At 48.3% G+C, this 17877-nt stretch overlaps 1 protein-coding gene across 1 annotated transcript in view; it reads left to right on the forward strand.

Annotated features, from left to right (window-relative positions):
* The first annotated feature begins 11506 nt into the window (after positions 1-11506).
* The window catches only part of ZNF277 (zinc finger protein 277), a 33943-nt gene continuing 27572 nt past the window's right edge, over positions 11507-17877 (forward strand). The window contains exon 1 of the mRNA XM_014547170.1: positions 11507-11867. Coding sequence (XP_014402656.1) covers positions 11522-11867 — 346 coding nt within the window. The 5' untranslated portion in view covers positions 11507-11521. The remainder of the gene's footprint in view (positions 11868-17877) is intronic.

The following is a 17877-nucleotide window of genomic DNA, read 5'->3' on the forward strand; positions in this document are numbered from 1 at the left end:
AGACCCTTAACCATTGTCTTCTTGGCCCTGGTAGGCAATTTAGCACAGCAAGTGATCCTTTTATGATGACATTGCTTTGGGCTTCAATTTGGTTCTCAACTCCTGTTGAGGGTTTTTTTGTTCTTTCTTTGTTACTGTTTTCCCGATTTAACTGACGTTTAATCCTAAGTTTTTTTCTGAGCAGTGCAGGGATAAAGTCATTATTTAATTCAGCGCCCCTTTTAAAGGCCTGCACCCACTGTGCTCCATATACAGTGGGTGTGCGGTCCCTGAGCCCGGCCCGTTCCCGTGTGTGTGTGTGTGTGTGTGTGTGTGTGTGTGTATATAGTGGGGCTTTAGTAATGAGGTAACGAGATAGCTTTATATACATATCCTTGGCCACTGGGGGTATATTTCTTAACAAATTGCTGGGCCAAAGGTGACACATGTTAAAAATTTTGGTAGATGTCAGATCTTTCTCTTGAAAGGTATCAGTGTGCCTTCCCACCAGGAATACATGAGGTTTTCCCCGTACCCTCATCCACCCATGACCAATGTTTAAATGACTAGTGGATAGAACTGAGAAACTGATAGACATGAACATGTATTCGTGGCTCCACAGCTTCAGGGTGACTCGTGCTGGAGAGTGAGGGCCACGCTCTGGGTCTAACTCTCCCAGTCCCACCCGCAGCCGCCCTGCTTCCTGGCCCAGATCTCCCTGATCACACTGACATCTCAGACTAGGTTTGCTTCCAGCTGTGGCCACCCGTAGACAGTGCGCTTGCTGGGGGCAAGCTTTGTGTTACTTGTATCCACCGGTGCTTATCAGCTGCGCATAGTCAACTGCAGCAGCTCAGGGGTCAGGTCGGTTTGAAGTTTATTCAACGAACTTATAATGCAGCTCTTTTAAGCGCGTTTGTTTGACAAGACAGTGGACAGAGGAGCAGACCCTCGTCCTGGAGAAACGACTTAAGTTTCAGCTCTGACATTGAGTAGCTGCATCGCATACGTATATTGCACGTGCTGCTAACGTGTGGAAATGGAGATGTAATACCTACGTTGCAGAGTGACTGACGGTGAAAGTCACAAAGCGGGGCCCCGATACATACTAGCTGCCTTCCGTGTGAAGATAACCCGATGGACTCCAAAACCGCCTGCTCTCGACTCTGCCCTTGGGGAGCAATGTCAAGGGTGGGGTAGCCCAGGGGGGGCTCGGGAATGTGTGGGGATAACTGCGCGGGCTGCGGGCATTCAGGGAATCTGGGGGTGTCAGACTGACTGTCTGCCGGCTCTGGGCGCTAGAATTGCAACTATGTGCTGGGAAAGCCTCTTTACATTGTCTCTATCCCGTCACCCCCACCCCAACCCTGTGCTGCCCCGCACACCCAGGCCCGGCTCCCCACATGCAGGCATGCGCGCCGGCTGAGTCAGCAGGAAGCTCTGGGGGTCGTCCAGTTGGGGGGCCTGGCGAGGTACAGGCCAGAGGGTGTCATGAAGAGAGAGTCCTAGAAACCTAGTCCGGTGGGTTTGGTGTGCGGCCTGAGGGGCCTCCTCCAGGGCATCCTTTAGCTTTCCTGTGGAAGTGAACAGACCCGCTTGTAGGCCGTTCAGAGGAGACACTCGGAAGGAGGTGTTGTCGTTATGATGATGCTGGGGGAGCTCACATTCCTTGAGCAGTAGCTGGTGCCAGGTCCCGTCTGAAATACTGTTACGCGTCGCGTCTCCTGGGACAGTGCCAGCTGTGGTGGCACTTGGGTTGGTTCGGTGGCGACTGTGCATCTGCTCTGTGCTGGGGCCTTCCCCGGGGACCTGTCAGGGAGGTGGTGGAATCAGAGCTGATGGGAGAACCCTGTCTGTCCCCAGTCACACTGGGGGGAGGGGTCCATTGGAGCCTGCCCTGTAGGCGTTGCCTGGGCCAGCACAGCCCAACTTTTAAGTGTTTGTTTTTAAAGGGAAGGAAAAGCCTGCTCTGTCCCGGGTTTCCCTCACGCTGCCCCGGTTCCTGTTTTTCCGTAACTGAAACCTAAACGCTTCCCAAGCGAGGCTAGAGGCTCTACGTTCTGTTAGTGTTTTTATCCGAACACTTAGATTTGTGGTGTGTTGGTGTTGTTCTTAAAGAAAGCCCTCAGAATTGTAATTGTGGTTATTTAACACAATTTTCTGTTATGTAACAAGCTGCTATTCACCAGTAAGAGCCAATTAGAAAAGAAAGTACTTGATATCGACTCATCACAATTACCACTACAAAGCAATTAATAGCTGAGACTGTTGCCTATTAGTAACCCACAGCCGGGCAGCTAGCTGTGCGCAGCCCTACAGCTGATGTCCGCGGCAGGGGAGGGACGTCTGGGAGCTCTGGAATTAGTAGCAGCCAGTTCATGACCCACTTCTGGAAGCTCTGGAAGCACGCGCCCACATGAGGGAAGCGGTGCGACCCGACCAACTTCCTGGGCATGGGCCACCTTTCCAGGGCCATGGCTCAGAGACGGGCTTTAGTGGGTGTAAATCTCACTCCCGATTCTGGCTGGCTGATGTTAGAGAAGTTACTTGCACTTGTGATAAGATTTCCTGGTTTGTCTACGAGAGAATTCACTTATATTAGCATCCTTTGACTGCATTTTCCAAATATCAACAGAGTAAGGTGAAGGTGGGTTGACACCAGGGAGCCCACAGCGTGCATATCCCAGGGTTCATGAGGAAAGAATAACATATCCGGGTATGCGCTAGTTGCACCTGTGGGTGATTTTAATCAGGCACGTAGAGTTAGGAAATTGGTGGAGAACCACAGCAATGGACGACTTGTAGGGTCTCTTAATCCAAGGGAGGGACTATGGATAGATCAACAGGATGGATCCCATCTGACCCTATTCCCTCGCCTTTCCAGTTTTTAATAGTGCAAATCGTAAGAGCTATTGATAGAACTGAGACTTAGTTCATGCAGAATTTTTAAAAATATATTTTTATTGATTTCAGAGAGGAAGGGGGAGAGAGAGAGAGAGAGAGAGAGAGAGAAACAACAATGATGAGAGAAAATCATGGATCGTCTGCCTCCTGCACGCCCCCTATGGGGGATCGAGCCCCTGACCCGGGCATGTGCCCTTGACTGGAAATGAACCTGGGACCCTTCATTCCACAGGTCGACACCCTATCCGCTGAGCCAAACCATCTAGGGCTTTGCAGGAATTTGTATGAACCGGATGCTCTGTGCAGTGTGTGTGTTGTAGATGCAGAAGAATACAAAGTCGAAAACAAGGTAGGCCTTGCCATCAGGGATCGCATGGCCTAAAGGGGAGATAGAAGAACTGCACACATAGCTCTGTTACAGGTAGAAAGTGTGCAGAACCATCGACGTGACGAAGGCAGAGCTAAGTAAGAGATTCTGTGCACCTGAAGCGAATGGAGTGCTGGATGTCAGTCAGATACTCATCAATCCATCCATGCCATGTAGTTCAACAAGAGAGCGCGAAATGGATGTGGCCGTCAGACATGCTCTGCGTAAGAATATTCTCAGTAAAGGGGGGAATTAGAGGAGGAAGTTACATAAAAAGCTAATGAAAAGTGGAGCAGGAAAGAGAAGGAAGAGACTGCCCATTCATCCTGAGTAATCAGTGGCTGTAACACAATCCTCCCGCAGAAAGCGATAACACCCTTTCTCCTTGTGACCCCAGACGACATGGAATTTGATGCTCAGAGAAAGAGGCCTGTTCTTGATCTTTTTCCTGGTGAAAGAAACATCTTAGCGTGTACGCACAGAACAGATTAGATCTGCATCGTTAATTCCCCGTTAACATGCTCTTCGCAGGCATCGGTAGTTCCGCTTCTCTCTGTAAGTAGAGCACAGTGCTGTCTCCCTTCATCCCATGGAGTCCAGCCTGCCTCCGACCATGCGCATTCACAGCTTGCGGGCCGAGGTGAAGAGTAAAGAAGGAAGCCTTAGGCGGCGGCCTGGAGGGCAGGTCATCTCTCTGCTGTCGCACTCAGGGACGTTTTCATCGGAACCCGTGTTCTCACTGGTTTTGTTCGCCTCCTGATGAAGTCTGGGGGCGGGGGAGGGGGGCGGATATGTAGTAGGCCTTGATGCTTTCAAGGACAGTATCCCAGGACTCAGACTTATAGGACAGCAAAGTGTTACAATATTTTATACACAAAAGTGTTTTCGTGATCAAATAATTTGCAAACACTATGAAGTTGCATATCTTCTTACCGCAGGACTTTAGTAAGTTAAGTTCCGTGAATGTCCAAGAGACACATAAAATGGCAGTTTCCCAGGTATTTGACTACACTCCCTTTTCCTCAAATCCCCCCAATTAACACTTCCTGGGGTATGAGTGCTCCTCGGAATGTCTCCCCCGGAAACACTGTGTTGGTTAAGAGCAGAGAGGCTCCCAGCAGCTCCATCCCACACACCGTTCACCCCTGGCTGATACACAGCTGCGGGCTCACCGTGGAGCCCTCCTGCCCGTCCGCCCTGTCAGCCCTCCGTGGGCGTGGGGAGCAGCCACGCAGAGCGCTCCGTGTTTGCTCTGCCGGGGAGTGTGACAGCCTCCAGGCAGCATGGCCCGGTTCATCCAGCAGCCAGAGCTATTAAAATGTCCCAGGTAACACTGACACCAGTATCCGTGTCAACAAAACCTACCCCATCAGCAAAATACGAGCAACTTGACTCTTCAAATCGGTGTCTTCTGTTCTTTATTCTGGGTCCCTCCCGTGGTGTGCTTGACTAAGGTTTGGAAATTGAACAATGGAAAGTGTCCCCACTAACCGCTTTCTCCCGCCGGTTCCAGAGCCCTCGATCTGAGCTCCTTATTAATCAGGAACTGTACCTGTTCCTGCATTATTTAAGGCTATAAAAGTTTAATTCACATTCCTCGCTCAGCTTCCATGGCCTCAGGAATGTAGGTCTTCATTGCCTGTGTGGCGGCGTCAGAAGTGTCCGTTTCTGTAGCTCTGTTCATTCCTGAAATGGTGAGCCAGGCAGAAGCCACAGCTGCTGTGGGCGGAGGAGTTTCTTAGGGAAGGTTTTTTTCCAACAGCTTAGAGAAGATTCATGGGACCATTGTTATTAACTTCTAGTTGGCCGTATTCACAGCTGGCTGGTCTCCATTTCTTTGGGATTCTCAAAATAAATGTGGTTTCACTGTTAGAATCATTATTATCAAAAAGACAGGAAATAACAAGTGTTGGAGAGGATGTGGAGAAAGGAAACCTTGTACACTGCTGGTAGGATGGTAAATTGATGCAGCCACTATGGAAAACGGTATGGAGGTTCCTCAAAAAATTAAGACCAGCGATTCCACTTCTGGGCATGTATCTGAAGAATATGAAAACACTAACTCAAAAAGATACATGCAGCCCTGTGTTCATTGCAGCATATTCACAGTAGCCAAGATGGGAAGTCTGTGCCCATGACCAATGAGCAGAGAAAGAGGAGGAGGCCTATCTCCCCAAACAACTTCCAGACAAGCCCCCATCATTTGCGAAGGAGTGACTATGAGTCTTGAAAACTGTGTGTGTGTGTGTGTGTACATGCATGTATGTGTGCAATAAACTATTTTAAAATGCTGATGTATTAATTGGGGTGAAGTTTAGTCTGATAAACCAGAAGGGGGAATGCTGGTTTGTTGCTATAATTCGTCTCTTATTGAAAACGTATGTACGTATCTACTGCAAGTGCTGCTTCACCCATCTTCTGTACCTTTCTAGTGCAGTGCGTCTTTTTCATGATAAGCTGCTTTATTTTTTCTTTTCTTTTTTTTTTATTTTTTTTTTTTTAGTTTTTAGTAGCTCGGTTTACTCTGAGGTCTCCAGTGAATGCCATCTGGTCCTAACTGCAATTTTTCAGAATATTTTTTTGGTTCCTTCCTGTCTCACCGTTACCGGGGGAGGGGAGGGGGGGTTCTTCCATTTTGATGGTTTATTGTATTAGATTACTTCATTGCCTGTGAATGTTTTTACTCTTTTTTAAATTTTTCTTTAATATGTATGACATTTTTCATTTCTGAAACAAGCGAACATCAGTAAGGTACTATTTTATGTAGTGTATTGGGGTCGAGACAACATAGAACTTTTCTAATTCAAAGAATTTTTCATTCGATCAGTGTGCAATGTAGCTTATGTATTCCTTCCTAATAGCAAGTGTATGTGCCTGAAACAGGCAGTGGCATGGGGTGGGGGGTCCAGTCTATTCTTTCAGAAAACAGACAAAATAGTAGCTTCCAGCGTCTGAGGAAGGAAGGGCAGTGTCCGCCGTCAGGATCCTGCTGTTTCCTCCAGTCCCTCCCATGGTGAGAGGCAGCCGTGGCCAGGGACTGCCACCAGAATGTCTTTGTTTCCCTCTTCACTGAAGTGATTTCAAAGCCTTTGTGCCATCGGGTCATGTATGAGAGACCGACAGATGATTTTAAAAGCGAATAACGAGCCCTGGGATTAGGATAGGGATTAGGAATCGGCATGATTGGGAGTAAGGTCTCGGGAGACATCCCGACCTCCACTGTCCCCTCGCACGGTGTTCCTGCGTGTCTGTCCCGTGTGTAAGGACACGGACACGCTGGATTATGATCGCACTTGACCTCATTTTAGCCTGATTAACTCTGTAAAGACCCTGTTTCCAAATAAGGTCGCATTCTGAGGTCCTAGGGGTCAGGTCCACAGTGTGTCTTTTTGGGGGGACACAATGCAACCCCTGACATTGGCAGCTCACAGCAGCCAGTGTGAGCACCCAAACCCCAGACCCTGGCCTTCCTTGGATAAGCATGCTCTCACAATGAAGGGAGTCGGGCGAGGACCTTGGAAATAGCCGTTGGTGGCGGGACTCTGCATCGCGGTTTGCTTACGGTGTAGAAGGAGGCCTGTTAGAAATGCAGGCTCAGCCAACTCTAGCCAACAGGAACGCCTGTCTCCACGAAAGCCCTCCACATTTCCCATTTCAGATTTTAATTATTTGATTTTAGAAGAAACCCTTGATTATATTTATACATAAGGGACCAAGGCTTATTCTACCTGAAATTTGATGTTGAATGGCTAGCATGGAGCCTCCCAAGTCGCCCCCTTGTACCAATGTCAAGGTCCTGGCTCCTCCTCCAGGAGTGTCCTGTCCAAGCTGCCTGCCCCTCCACTCACAGGGGACCCCCTGGCCTGTCCTCCCCTAATTTGAGAGGCTAACCCTGCCTCTCAAATGGCGTTGTCATCCAGAGGGAGCGGCCACCTTGCGAGTGGCTCACTCGCTGTGTGTTTCCTAAGAGACAGGTCAGGAGAGCACAGAGAACGGTCCTTGCAGTGCGTGTGGCTCAGCAAAGTGCACCGTCCATGTGTGTGCATCGAGGTACACAGAGTTATGGAAGCCCAGCAGGCGTGGGCAGATCGAGACGTGAGCTCTGCGTCCCCGCCGGGTCAGGCTCACGGTGCCCTGCTGGGGTGGGTGCCCGTGTGGAGGGGCCTGGGAAAGGCTCCGCTCCTCCGCAGCCGGCCCTCTGCTGTGCTGCTGTCCCAAAGCCCTGTCTCCACTCACTCCACACCCCGAGTTAAGGCGGCTCCTGAAATGCGAGGAGGACGACTCGCAGAGGAGCACTGTGTCCGGCCACCTCAGCGTGAATCTACCAGGTCATTTGCGAAATGGATTAAAGATGCGCCAATCAACAGAGCACTCCTTTCCTGAGCGCTGAGCCGAGAACAGGGGAGAAGAGCGAGAAGCTAATTCTAAGGAGCTTCCAGTGTCGTTTATGGAGCAAAATGATACGCGGAAAGCAGAAGGGCCAGTAAGGATATTTCATTGAGTGACAGGCGACTTGGTAGGTTAGAGAGCAGCATTTCTCAAACTTCCTTGTAAGTGATGGAACTATTTTCCAAATTACCTTACACTGAACCTCGATATATAAAAGCCATCAGAGCTAGGCCTCCTCGGTGGAAGATGACGGGGAGGCCGAGGGAGCCATCGCTGTGGCTGCCCCTTCATCCCAGGGGTCTCCTTGCGACCTGAGGCATCGGAATCACAGGTCAAAACCCCTGCGTTTAACTCATGAGCACGAGTGAGCGAGGGCAGGAAAGGCCACTGCCACCCGACCAGGCGGGGAAGCTCCCAGTGGGATCCTCGCAAGGCGCAAGGCAAGTCGGTGTGTGGGGGTGGGATTTGAGTAGATGGAAACGAGGGAGGAGACCAGAAATACAAAGAAACACGGGCGGGCGGGGCGTCTGAGGCGGCTGAGCGGCTGAGCGCAGGGAGAAGGTGAGGAGGGGGAGATGTTCCGCATGAGCTGGGGAAGGGGCAGCCGGTTGAGATGAGCTGGAAAGCAAGGCGGAGGCACCGGGTTGCAATCCCAGGAACTGAGTGCGGGGGCAGGGGGCTGACTGGAGGAGGGAGAGGATTGGTGTTTGTTCACCGGTTGTCCCTTCTTCTCTGGCTCTTTCGCAGCTTCTTAGTGAAACACTGAGGCAGCCACCCACCTGCGCTCCTCCCTCCCTCGGTCCCCAGGGCCATGTCACACCTGCCGCTGGAGCCTGCCTCCCCGCACTGCACCCCCACACGGCCCCGCGGGTCCTCTGCCCGCTGTGTGCAGTCAGGGCCTGTGGTGCCCTCCCCTCTCCTCCCAAAAGCTCCCCTTTGCTTCCCTCCCTGGATTGCAAGGGGAGCGTTCACCTTCTAAAGATGGAGAGCTGTGTGTGGCCACAGCTCTTTGTTCAAGGAGAATACATACCTTAATTCATAGAAATGCCAGGAACTAGGCAGTGACTTGGCTTTTCTAGTCTCAGAACTGTTCAGGTGTTTTGCTTTTTTAATTCATCGGTTCCCCTCTCCTCATTTTCTGTGTGCCGCTGACTCCTCTTCGGTTGGTCCCCATAGCAACACTGGATAATGCTAATGAAGCCGGCATCCTGGGCGCTCCCACAGAGCCTCTCTGTTAACTAGCCTGAATCGGCCTTGCATTTGTTATTTCCTTCCCTTAGAGAAATCGGGATTTGGGAATTTTCCCCGTGATCAGACTTCACTTCCTAAACTGTCTGACTAGAAATGGGGTCTAATTTAGAGGCACTTTTTTGAAGATGATACACCAGCCCTCCTCCCACCCCACACCACACCCTGTGTTAGTGGACACCTTATCCTCAGGATGCGGCTCCCCAGCGGCAATAGCCTCACCTGGGAGCTTGTTAGAGATGCAGGGTCACGGGGCCACACCCCAGCCCTGGCATCAGTGGCTCGGGGAGTGGGGGGGGCGCCCAGTGCTCTGTGCTTACCAGGCCTCCCGGTGATGCACAGGAGGGAGACCCACAGGACAACACCCTCATATCCAGGTGACGTGATACTCACACACAGGAGACCCACAGGGACAACACCCTCACAGCCAGGTGACGTGATGCTCACACACAGGAGACCCACAGGGGCAACACCCTCATATCCAGGTGACACCATGCTCACAGGAGAGACCCACAGGACAACACCGTCACAGCCAGGTGACGTGATGCTCACAAACAGGAGAGAGACCCACAGGACAACACCCTCATATCCAGGTGACACCATGCTCACAGGAGAGACCCACAGGACAACACCGTCACAGCCAGGTGACGTGATGCTCACACACAGGAGGGAGACCCACAGGGACAACACCCTCATATCCAGGTGACGTGATGCTCACACACAGGAGGGAGACCCACAGGACAACACCATCACAGCCAGGTGAGCAATGCTCACACACAGGAGGGAGATCCACAGGACAACACCGTCACAGCCAGTGTGTGATGGATTCTGCTAACGGATGGGAAATCATTTTACTGTCTGGTTTTCATATCTCCTAATTTGTTTATACTGTGAAATAGATGAGTACCAACTTGTCTGTATCTCAAGTTGGGTAAACTTCAGATAGAAAGTTTTTAAAATATCTGGCTATCTATGGGGTAACCTTAGGTAGCCTTTATGTAGAAACTCCTAAAAATCTTTTTACTGTGTTTTATTTTGGCACAAGAAGTATTTTTCTGTGGGACAGTGAACATTTTCATGTACATATTTATCCCGTGCTGCCACCGGCCTTGGTGGTACTTGGGGAAAACACGTCATCATAAATGTCCACTTTCCACGTGAGCATGTTGACGAATCAGAATCCAAGTTCTTAGCACCTTTGCTTCTAATAGTATTTCCCAGGGGCCCACGGCACCCCACATTGTTCTTGTGCTCTGTGAGTCTCCTGTGCTCCCTTCCTGATGTTAGCCGTTGTATTAAAGAGATAATAGCCAGGCTGGTTGCTAATGAAGTCACTTATTCAACTGCTAGGTAATTAGAAAGACATTAACACACCAGCAGCTGCTCTGAATCTGTTTTGTTATCCCCAAATATAATAAAATAAGATACAGTGAATTTTTACTTTTGCATGCATTAAGCTAAATCAAGATTTGTTCTTCTGTCCTGGTTACAAAAGGCTGAGTCTCAGGTAGAGTCTTCTTGCCCTATTGTTCCAAATACTAGCAGGACATCTGTTTCCCCTTAGGCTGCAATGACTAATTGTGTATCCCCAGGCACAGGGTGAACTTGGGAGGGGGGGGGCATCACCCTCAAATCTGCAGGAAGGAAAGTGAGTCACAGAAGCTTTCCAAAGATTTTCTTTTTCAGATGCATTTTGTAAAAGTTAATTAACTACTAAAAAGGTTACTTTAAGAATTATAATTCCAGAGACATTATCCGGTGAGTTTTTTCTATCAGTTTGCTTTTCATGGTTTTGTTTGCAGTATCCAAAGGGACTTTTATTTAAATGAAAAGAAAGGGAGGGAGGGAGGAAGGGAGGGAGGGAAAGGAAGGAAGGAAGGAAGGAAGGAAGGAAGGAAGGAAGGAAGGAAGGGCAAAGTTTTAGGAGAGAGTGTAATGTTGGGGCTTCATCAGAGAAACCAAGGCACGTGTAAATGGTGTGAGCACACGCACAAAGGTTACAGCTCGGACAGACTGAGTCTCCCTGATTTGGACTTCAGCCTCTAGTGTGTCCTTCCTAGAAAAGAGGAAAAAACAATGTTAGACAGTGTCCTGATCCCAAGTCAGCAGGTAATATGATCTAAGCAACACAGCGATTCAAAACAACACACAGGTACATTAGGGAAAACTGTCTTTAAAATAAATGACCGAACGGGTCGGTGCCTGTGTCTGGGCAGGCCGCCTGAGAAGTGGGCTCCCGCTTCCCGAGTGGCTAAGCTTGGAAAGGAGGAAGACAAGTCACCCTTCCCCCTCAGCCTCGCGCCGTGGTTTTCTTTGATTGGTACTTCCTTTTGTTTCAAAATATGTTACATATTTTTTAAAAATAGGGATCATAGTATAAATACACTTTTGCATAATTTTTCCTGAATATTTTCCTGTGCCACTAAATCTCTCAAAACACATTTCGCATAATTTGCTTAATTTCTAGAATCACTTAATCACTCTCTCTTGGTGAGATGGAGGTCATGTCTACTTTTTTCCATCGTTTAATTAACAGCAGTAGGTGTCCTGAGTAAACCTCGGTCTTGCTTGCCTAGGGCAGTTCTTTCTGGGAAGGGGTTAGACTTAGTTACCCGATTCACACATTCGGGTTACATGTGCGAGTGTGAGGAAGGCCTGAATATAGGGCAAGAAGAGCTGCGGAGGCTGCTCGCAGAGGGCAGGATGGAAGCAGCAGGCCAGCCTGGTGGCGCTGTTCAGACTTCCGCAAGCAACAGGGCACTGTTTTTTTCTCTCTTAACAGTTCCTTCTGGACTTGGTAGAATTGTCCATGTCATTTCATGTCCAATCACAGAACCGCGAGGTTCAGCCGGGGATGCTCGGCCACTGACCCCTAATGCCGCCTCGAAGTGGCACTCGCCGCCAGGTTCTCCGCGTCTGGCTCTGCTCAGGCAGCGGGGGGAGACCCCAACTGCTGCTCAGGCAGGGAGCACCTGCCCAGGTTGGTTTTTGTGGGTTTTTTTCATATATTTTTATTGGTTTCAGGGAGGAAGGGAGAGGGAGAAGCATCAATGATGAGAGAGAATCATCCATCAGCTGCCTCTTGCACACCACCTACTGGGAATCGAGCCTCAACCCTGGCATGTGCCCTGACTGGGAAGCAAGCTGTAACCTCCTGGTTCTTAGGTTGACCCTCAACCACTGAGCCACACCACCGGACAGCTTCACGGGTTTTAAAGGTCCTTTCTGAGCACTGCATTGAAGCCTGGCTTCCCGCCCGGGCTCCCTCTGTCCTGGGTACCTGCTGTCTTCAGCTTTGACCAGGCGCCTGGGGCTTGGAATGAAGCTTTGACATTATCCTTCAACACCAGCAGTAACATACCTAGAGACCAGCTGTGAAGTCTGCTTGACCTCACAGACAGCCATTTGCTTTTCTGGCTTAAAAAAAAAGGATGCGAAAGAAATTTGCTAAGTCCCATAAAGAGCTGACCGTGGGTGTTTTGATGCCTACATGTCTTTCTGGTTGTGACTTTGACTTTCAGGTAAGAAAAGCAATCACTTCACTTGGGCCTTTATATCTCACCTTTCCTGGGAGAAGAGAATGAGAACTCTGGGGTTGGAGAGAACAACAACACCTCATTTTCTAGGGCTCACCTCTCCCTCGTTTATTTTCAGGCTCCCTGTCTGTTACCGCATGTAACCTTTTGCCCCAAATCCCTGTATTCTCTAACCTTCACAGTCCCGCTCAAATGGGTCTGTTTTCACAAGTGTCTTTATAATCATTTCTCCACTGAAAGACCCCACGCTCATTTGTTTAATCCTCTTGCTCAGCAAAGCCTCTAGGCAGAGCTCTTGTGTGATTCACTTGCCTCCACGTGCATATTTTTAATAGAAAACTTTTTTAAAGCAAGGTGACCTGAACTTCTCTTTGTTCCAAATAAAGTCAGCCTTTTTCTTTTCAAGTAGCATCCTTTGACTTACTTGAAGGCAATAAACATCTTAGAATTCTTAGTCTTTTAAAGCACTGTGCTAAAAGTTTAGTCTCATCCTCTGTAAGCATTTATTCTTCTATTTTAAACTTTCATCTTCAATGTCCATGGCATATGAGTGCCAGCAATGTGCTTGCTCTCTGTAGAATGTGCTGTTCCCTGACCCACGCCTTTCCGTGTCCACCGTGGGACTTACCTGCATCCATGGCGCCACCTCCTGCATCTGCCCTCCTCCTGTCTCACGCCTGCCTCAGTAGATTCTATCCCCCTTCATGTTCTGTCTTCCAAATCACTGACATTTTAAGACACAATAAATTTTTTAAAAGATTATTATTGAGCCTGGCTAGTGGTTGAGCGTCGACCTATGAACCAGGAGGTCACGGTTCGATTCCCAGTCAAGGCACATGCCTGGGTTACAGCCTTGATCCCCAGTGGGGGGGTGTGCAGGAGGCAACCGATCAGTAATTCTATGTCATCATTGATGTTTCTGTTTCTCTCTTCCTCTTGCTTTCACTCTGAAATCAATAAAGATATTTTAAAATAAAATAAAGATTATTATCAAGCCATGTTTATAGACTGCTTGCCCAGATTTGTCGTTAAAATGGCCAAGCTGCTGGCCAAGAATTTTCATCTTTAGTTTTCGTTTTTTAGATTATCTGTTTATTTGCCTTAATTACTTGTGTATTTATGAAAAATATACTGCATGTGGTCACTTTCGGTATTAACACATTAAAAGCTAAAATGTTCATTGTCTCAGTAAGGTCATTTAATGACAAACATTTTGTCCCATGCAGTTATCTCTGACATGGTGGGATGTTTTTAATCCTCATCCAAGGACACATTTCCATTGATTTTTAGAGAGAGTGGAAGGGAGAGAGAGACACAGAGAGAGAAACATCAATGGGAGAGAGACACATTGATTGGTTGCCTCTCACATGCGCCCCAACTGGGGCCGGGGATCGAGCCTGCAACCAAGGTACGTGCCCTTGACCGGAATCAAACCCAAGACCCTTCAGCCCGCAGGCTGACACTTTAACCACTGAGCCAAACCGGCTAGGCTAGGGCTCTCTGAGAATGTTTTGTAAACAATATAGAGGGTTATATATTTGTTAAAATATATTTTGTCTTATTAGTACAAAATATTTAGAAACCTCACAGTTTAGCATTTAAGAGATCATTATGTTTTAAATTTGATTCATTTTTAAAAATGGATACTTTGGGTTGTAAAAGTTGATGAACAATACTGCTTAGCTTTATAGGGATTTAACCATTCACAGTGTCCATAAAAAAGTAATAAAATTCGAAAAGAGAAATAATAAATGCTTATATACTGTATTTAAATAACATTGCTACAGTCAAGAAGGAGGGCAGGAATCCTAGGTCCGTGACCATAATTAAATACTTAGATGCTTGCTCAGGGAGCGTGTAATGCTCAGGGGCTTCCTCGCTTTTCAGACTCTGCGTCTCTTCGACAGCAGGTTTTCATTCCCCGCATCAGTGCCCGAACTGCTGCTGGGGACCTTGGGTGATACTGTCTGTCTCTTTCCAGGCAGCATTTTAGCTCCCTGTCCGGCAACTTTATATTTGGACGTTTTGGAATGAACCCATTCCAGTTAAACTGGGTATAAAGCTGTTTTGGTGACACAAGTGCTGTTTTCTCACCGTTTGGGGGAATAAAACTGTAGCTGCCCCGAGGAAGGGCAGAGCCCCCAGTCGACGTGGCTGTAACTGGACGCAAACAGCTGAGATGAGTGGTCGGGGGCCTGATGAGCCTGCGCACGGGGCTGTCGTATCACTTTCTGGGCAGCCGCATGCAGAGACCCAAGTCTGCAGGTCCCAGCGTTCGTACCTACAGGGAGCCCTGGCTGAGCGCTGAGACTCTGTCCCAGGAGCACTTCCCAGTGTGGGGGCGCTGACTGCAGTCACAGGGAAATAACAGATCTGTGGGGAGACGGGGTAAGGAAGCTACTCAAAACCTATGTAACCAAGCAGCCCGGTCCCAGGAGCAGCGGGTTGCGTGCACACTGGACTACGTCCGAGTCAGCCCCGGCATCCGGCATCCCCGAGCTCTGGACTCGCGCTGCCTCCTGCAGGACAGAGCCCCTCGGGGACTTTGGTTCCCAGGGAAGACAGTTCCCTCAGAGTTAAACACGGGCTCAGGATGCAGACCTCTGCCCACCAGCTGGTTTGTTGTTCAGGTTTTCATTTTTAGAGCAGTTTTGGTTTCCAACAAAATTGAGAGGGAGATAAAGAGATGTCCCATACACCCCGCACCCCACAAGTGCATAGTCCCCCCATGGCCAACACCACTCACCGGAACCAAGGATGGACCTACGGTGACACCCCATAATCACCAGAGGCCACCGTTTACCTTAGGGTCACTCTTGGTGGTGTACATTCTGTGGGTTTGGACAAATATATGATGACGTATGTCCATCAGTATTATATCATACAGAGTGTTTTCATTACCCTAAAATTCCTGTCCCCCCTAACATCTGTCTCCCCACCCCCACCCCTGGCCACCACTGATCTTTTTATTGTCTCCGTGGCTTTGCCCTTTTCAGAATGTCAGGTGGTCGGAATGGTGCAGTATGTATAGCCTTTGCAGATCGGCTTCTGTTAGTCAGATGCTGGTAAGACTCCTCCGTCTTCTGGGCGTCTAGCACTGCGCAGTATCCCACTGTCTGGATGGACCGGTTTATCCATCACCTGCTAAAGGGCATCTTGGTTGCTTCCACGTTTTGGGTTAATTTCTGTAAGAAATGTTCGGTCCGGGTCTAGTTTTGGGGTTTTCAATGTAGGTGTTCAGTTTTTCCAGCTCCACTCGCTGAGGAGACTGTCTTTCTTAATGCCGTGCTCTTTACGTACAGGAAGCAATGCCTCCCCAGCGTCTCCATGTGCTGACCTCGGGAAGGGCAGCAGTTCTGGAAGCCTCCAGTCATTGTAAGGAAGAACTTACCTGGGATATTCAGGAATTTTGATAAATTTGCTCCTCATTTCTTTATATAATACAAAAGCCTGCCCTGGTTGCATCAGATCATTGTTTTGCTGGAAAAATACTACTAACCAATACAACTTATATTTATACTAACATTATTCTTTAGTTTATTAAGTATGTATTAGCAAACTCACATTAAAGAAACACATTGTATCACTAAAGATTAGTTTGGTTACATTTCACACAAAGTCATTTCTATTTTTAGTCTCCTTACTATTTACAAAATATCAACAAAACTGTTGTACTAAAAATTACTCATACTGATGGATTAAGACATCAAACACTAAACTAAAAACATGAATAGCCATTTAATTTTGGAAATAGAGAAATATCAGTCCCACAACTTAGAAATTTATGATTCTATCCAAAACACTAATTACACATAATAGGGAATATCAGGTAAGTAATTTACAATTTTCTAGCTGCCAACCCGTTTCATGCAAATATTGACTCGAATGCTAACTCCGAAGTAATTGGCTGTCAAGTCAATCCGTGAAATGAGGTTAAGCCCGGCCTCTGTGTGTGCAGGATGCACTTTCCACCCGACACCCCTCGCCTGGGAAGCATAGGCAGGCCAGCCACCAGCCAGATCTTTCAGAGTCAGAATTCACTCCCTGTCTCCTCCCTTCCCACCGTCCCCCTGGGAGCTCAGTAACTAAGCACTCACCAGTCCGCCTGTTTCCCATTCCCGCCCAAGTCCTCTGTGTGTCCGTCCTCTGGTTCCACTGGCCCTCCTGTCGCTATTCTGATGAATTAGATTTCCATTAACGGGGGGTAAAATGTTAGCCCCACCCTATACTGAGATCCATCCCCTAGGAAGACTCCTTCATTTCTCCTGACTTGAGTCATTTTTTCCTCCCAATCTCTTAGCCCTTTATTTACATAGCCAACTTGGCGTGTGCTGACTTGCATTATAATTATTCGTACTGTTGTCTTACATTTTCCTCTAGATGAGCAACTACTTCAGGATAGGAGTTTTTGCGTATGTTGACTTGCATTATAATTATTCGTACTGTTCCTCTAGATGAGCAACTACTTCAGGATAGGAGTTTTATGTTAAGCTTTGCATTTTTAGAGAGTTTCTAGCATACATTTTCTGCATAGTAGGCATTCAGTTATAAAATGGTAAGCTTAATCAAATTCTGCATCTTAAATGTCAAGACTTTAAAAGGTGACCAGATAAAACTGCTTGCTTTACTTCTTAATTCTGCCTGTCACCATCACATTGAGGAACTCGTCCGATAACACGCTTTTTACTTAAAAAATTCAATGTTAAAGAAAAGTTTGGATAAGTAAGTCTATTCATCATCTCATTGTTTTTCTTTTGTATATATTTTTTCAAGCCTTGTACTGGTATGTGCTTGTATGTACGTGAATGTTGGTGTGTGAAGTATAGTGTGCAGTTCATTGTGACTTAGGCTCTTTTCAGCTCATATTAAACATGGTTTTCAGTATTTCTCGGTGTCTTCCTAACTGCTGTTTAGCAAGTGCGCACCCCCGTGCACAGACCCGCCCTAACTCACAGGCCGGCTCTCGTTTGCACGACCTCACGCCGTTTCCGTCACTCTGCTTCCTCAGTAATGTTGGAATAGAGGTTGCGTGGCTCTTTTGCTTGTGTTGATTAGCTCCTTGCTTCCAAGCACAGCTTTGGTAGGTGTAAGGGCTGAGTGTGTGTACAGCCCTGTTCTTGCCCGGAGGAGCGGCAGCCCGCAGCGCCGAGTGAGGGCCAACCCTGCGCGGCCCCCTCGGCGGGCCCAGCGCGTGCCGGAGGGTGTGGCGCCCATGTGTTTGCGTCCACCCCACTCCCCACTCTCTGCGAGAGGACAGTAAATCACTCTCAATACTGGGCCTCGGTGATTTACAAAATGAATTCTCAGCCCGGGGGAAATTAAAGAAGGGCCTTACAGTCTTACTCTGAGCTGTGGAGATGGGTTGTGGTTAAAAAGCCTAGATCCAGCCTTTCCCCTTCTCCAGAAGCATGGGGAGGGGACCTACTCTTAGCAGTCAGAGAACTGGCTCCTTTA

Source organism: Myotis brandtii, unplaced genomic scaffold (assembly GCF_000412655.1).
Source record: "Myotis brandtii unplaced genomic scaffold, ASM41265v1 scaffold466, whole genome shotgun sequence".
NCBI lineage: Eukaryota > Metazoa > Chordata > Mammalia > Chiroptera > Vespertilionidae > Myotis > Myotis brandtii.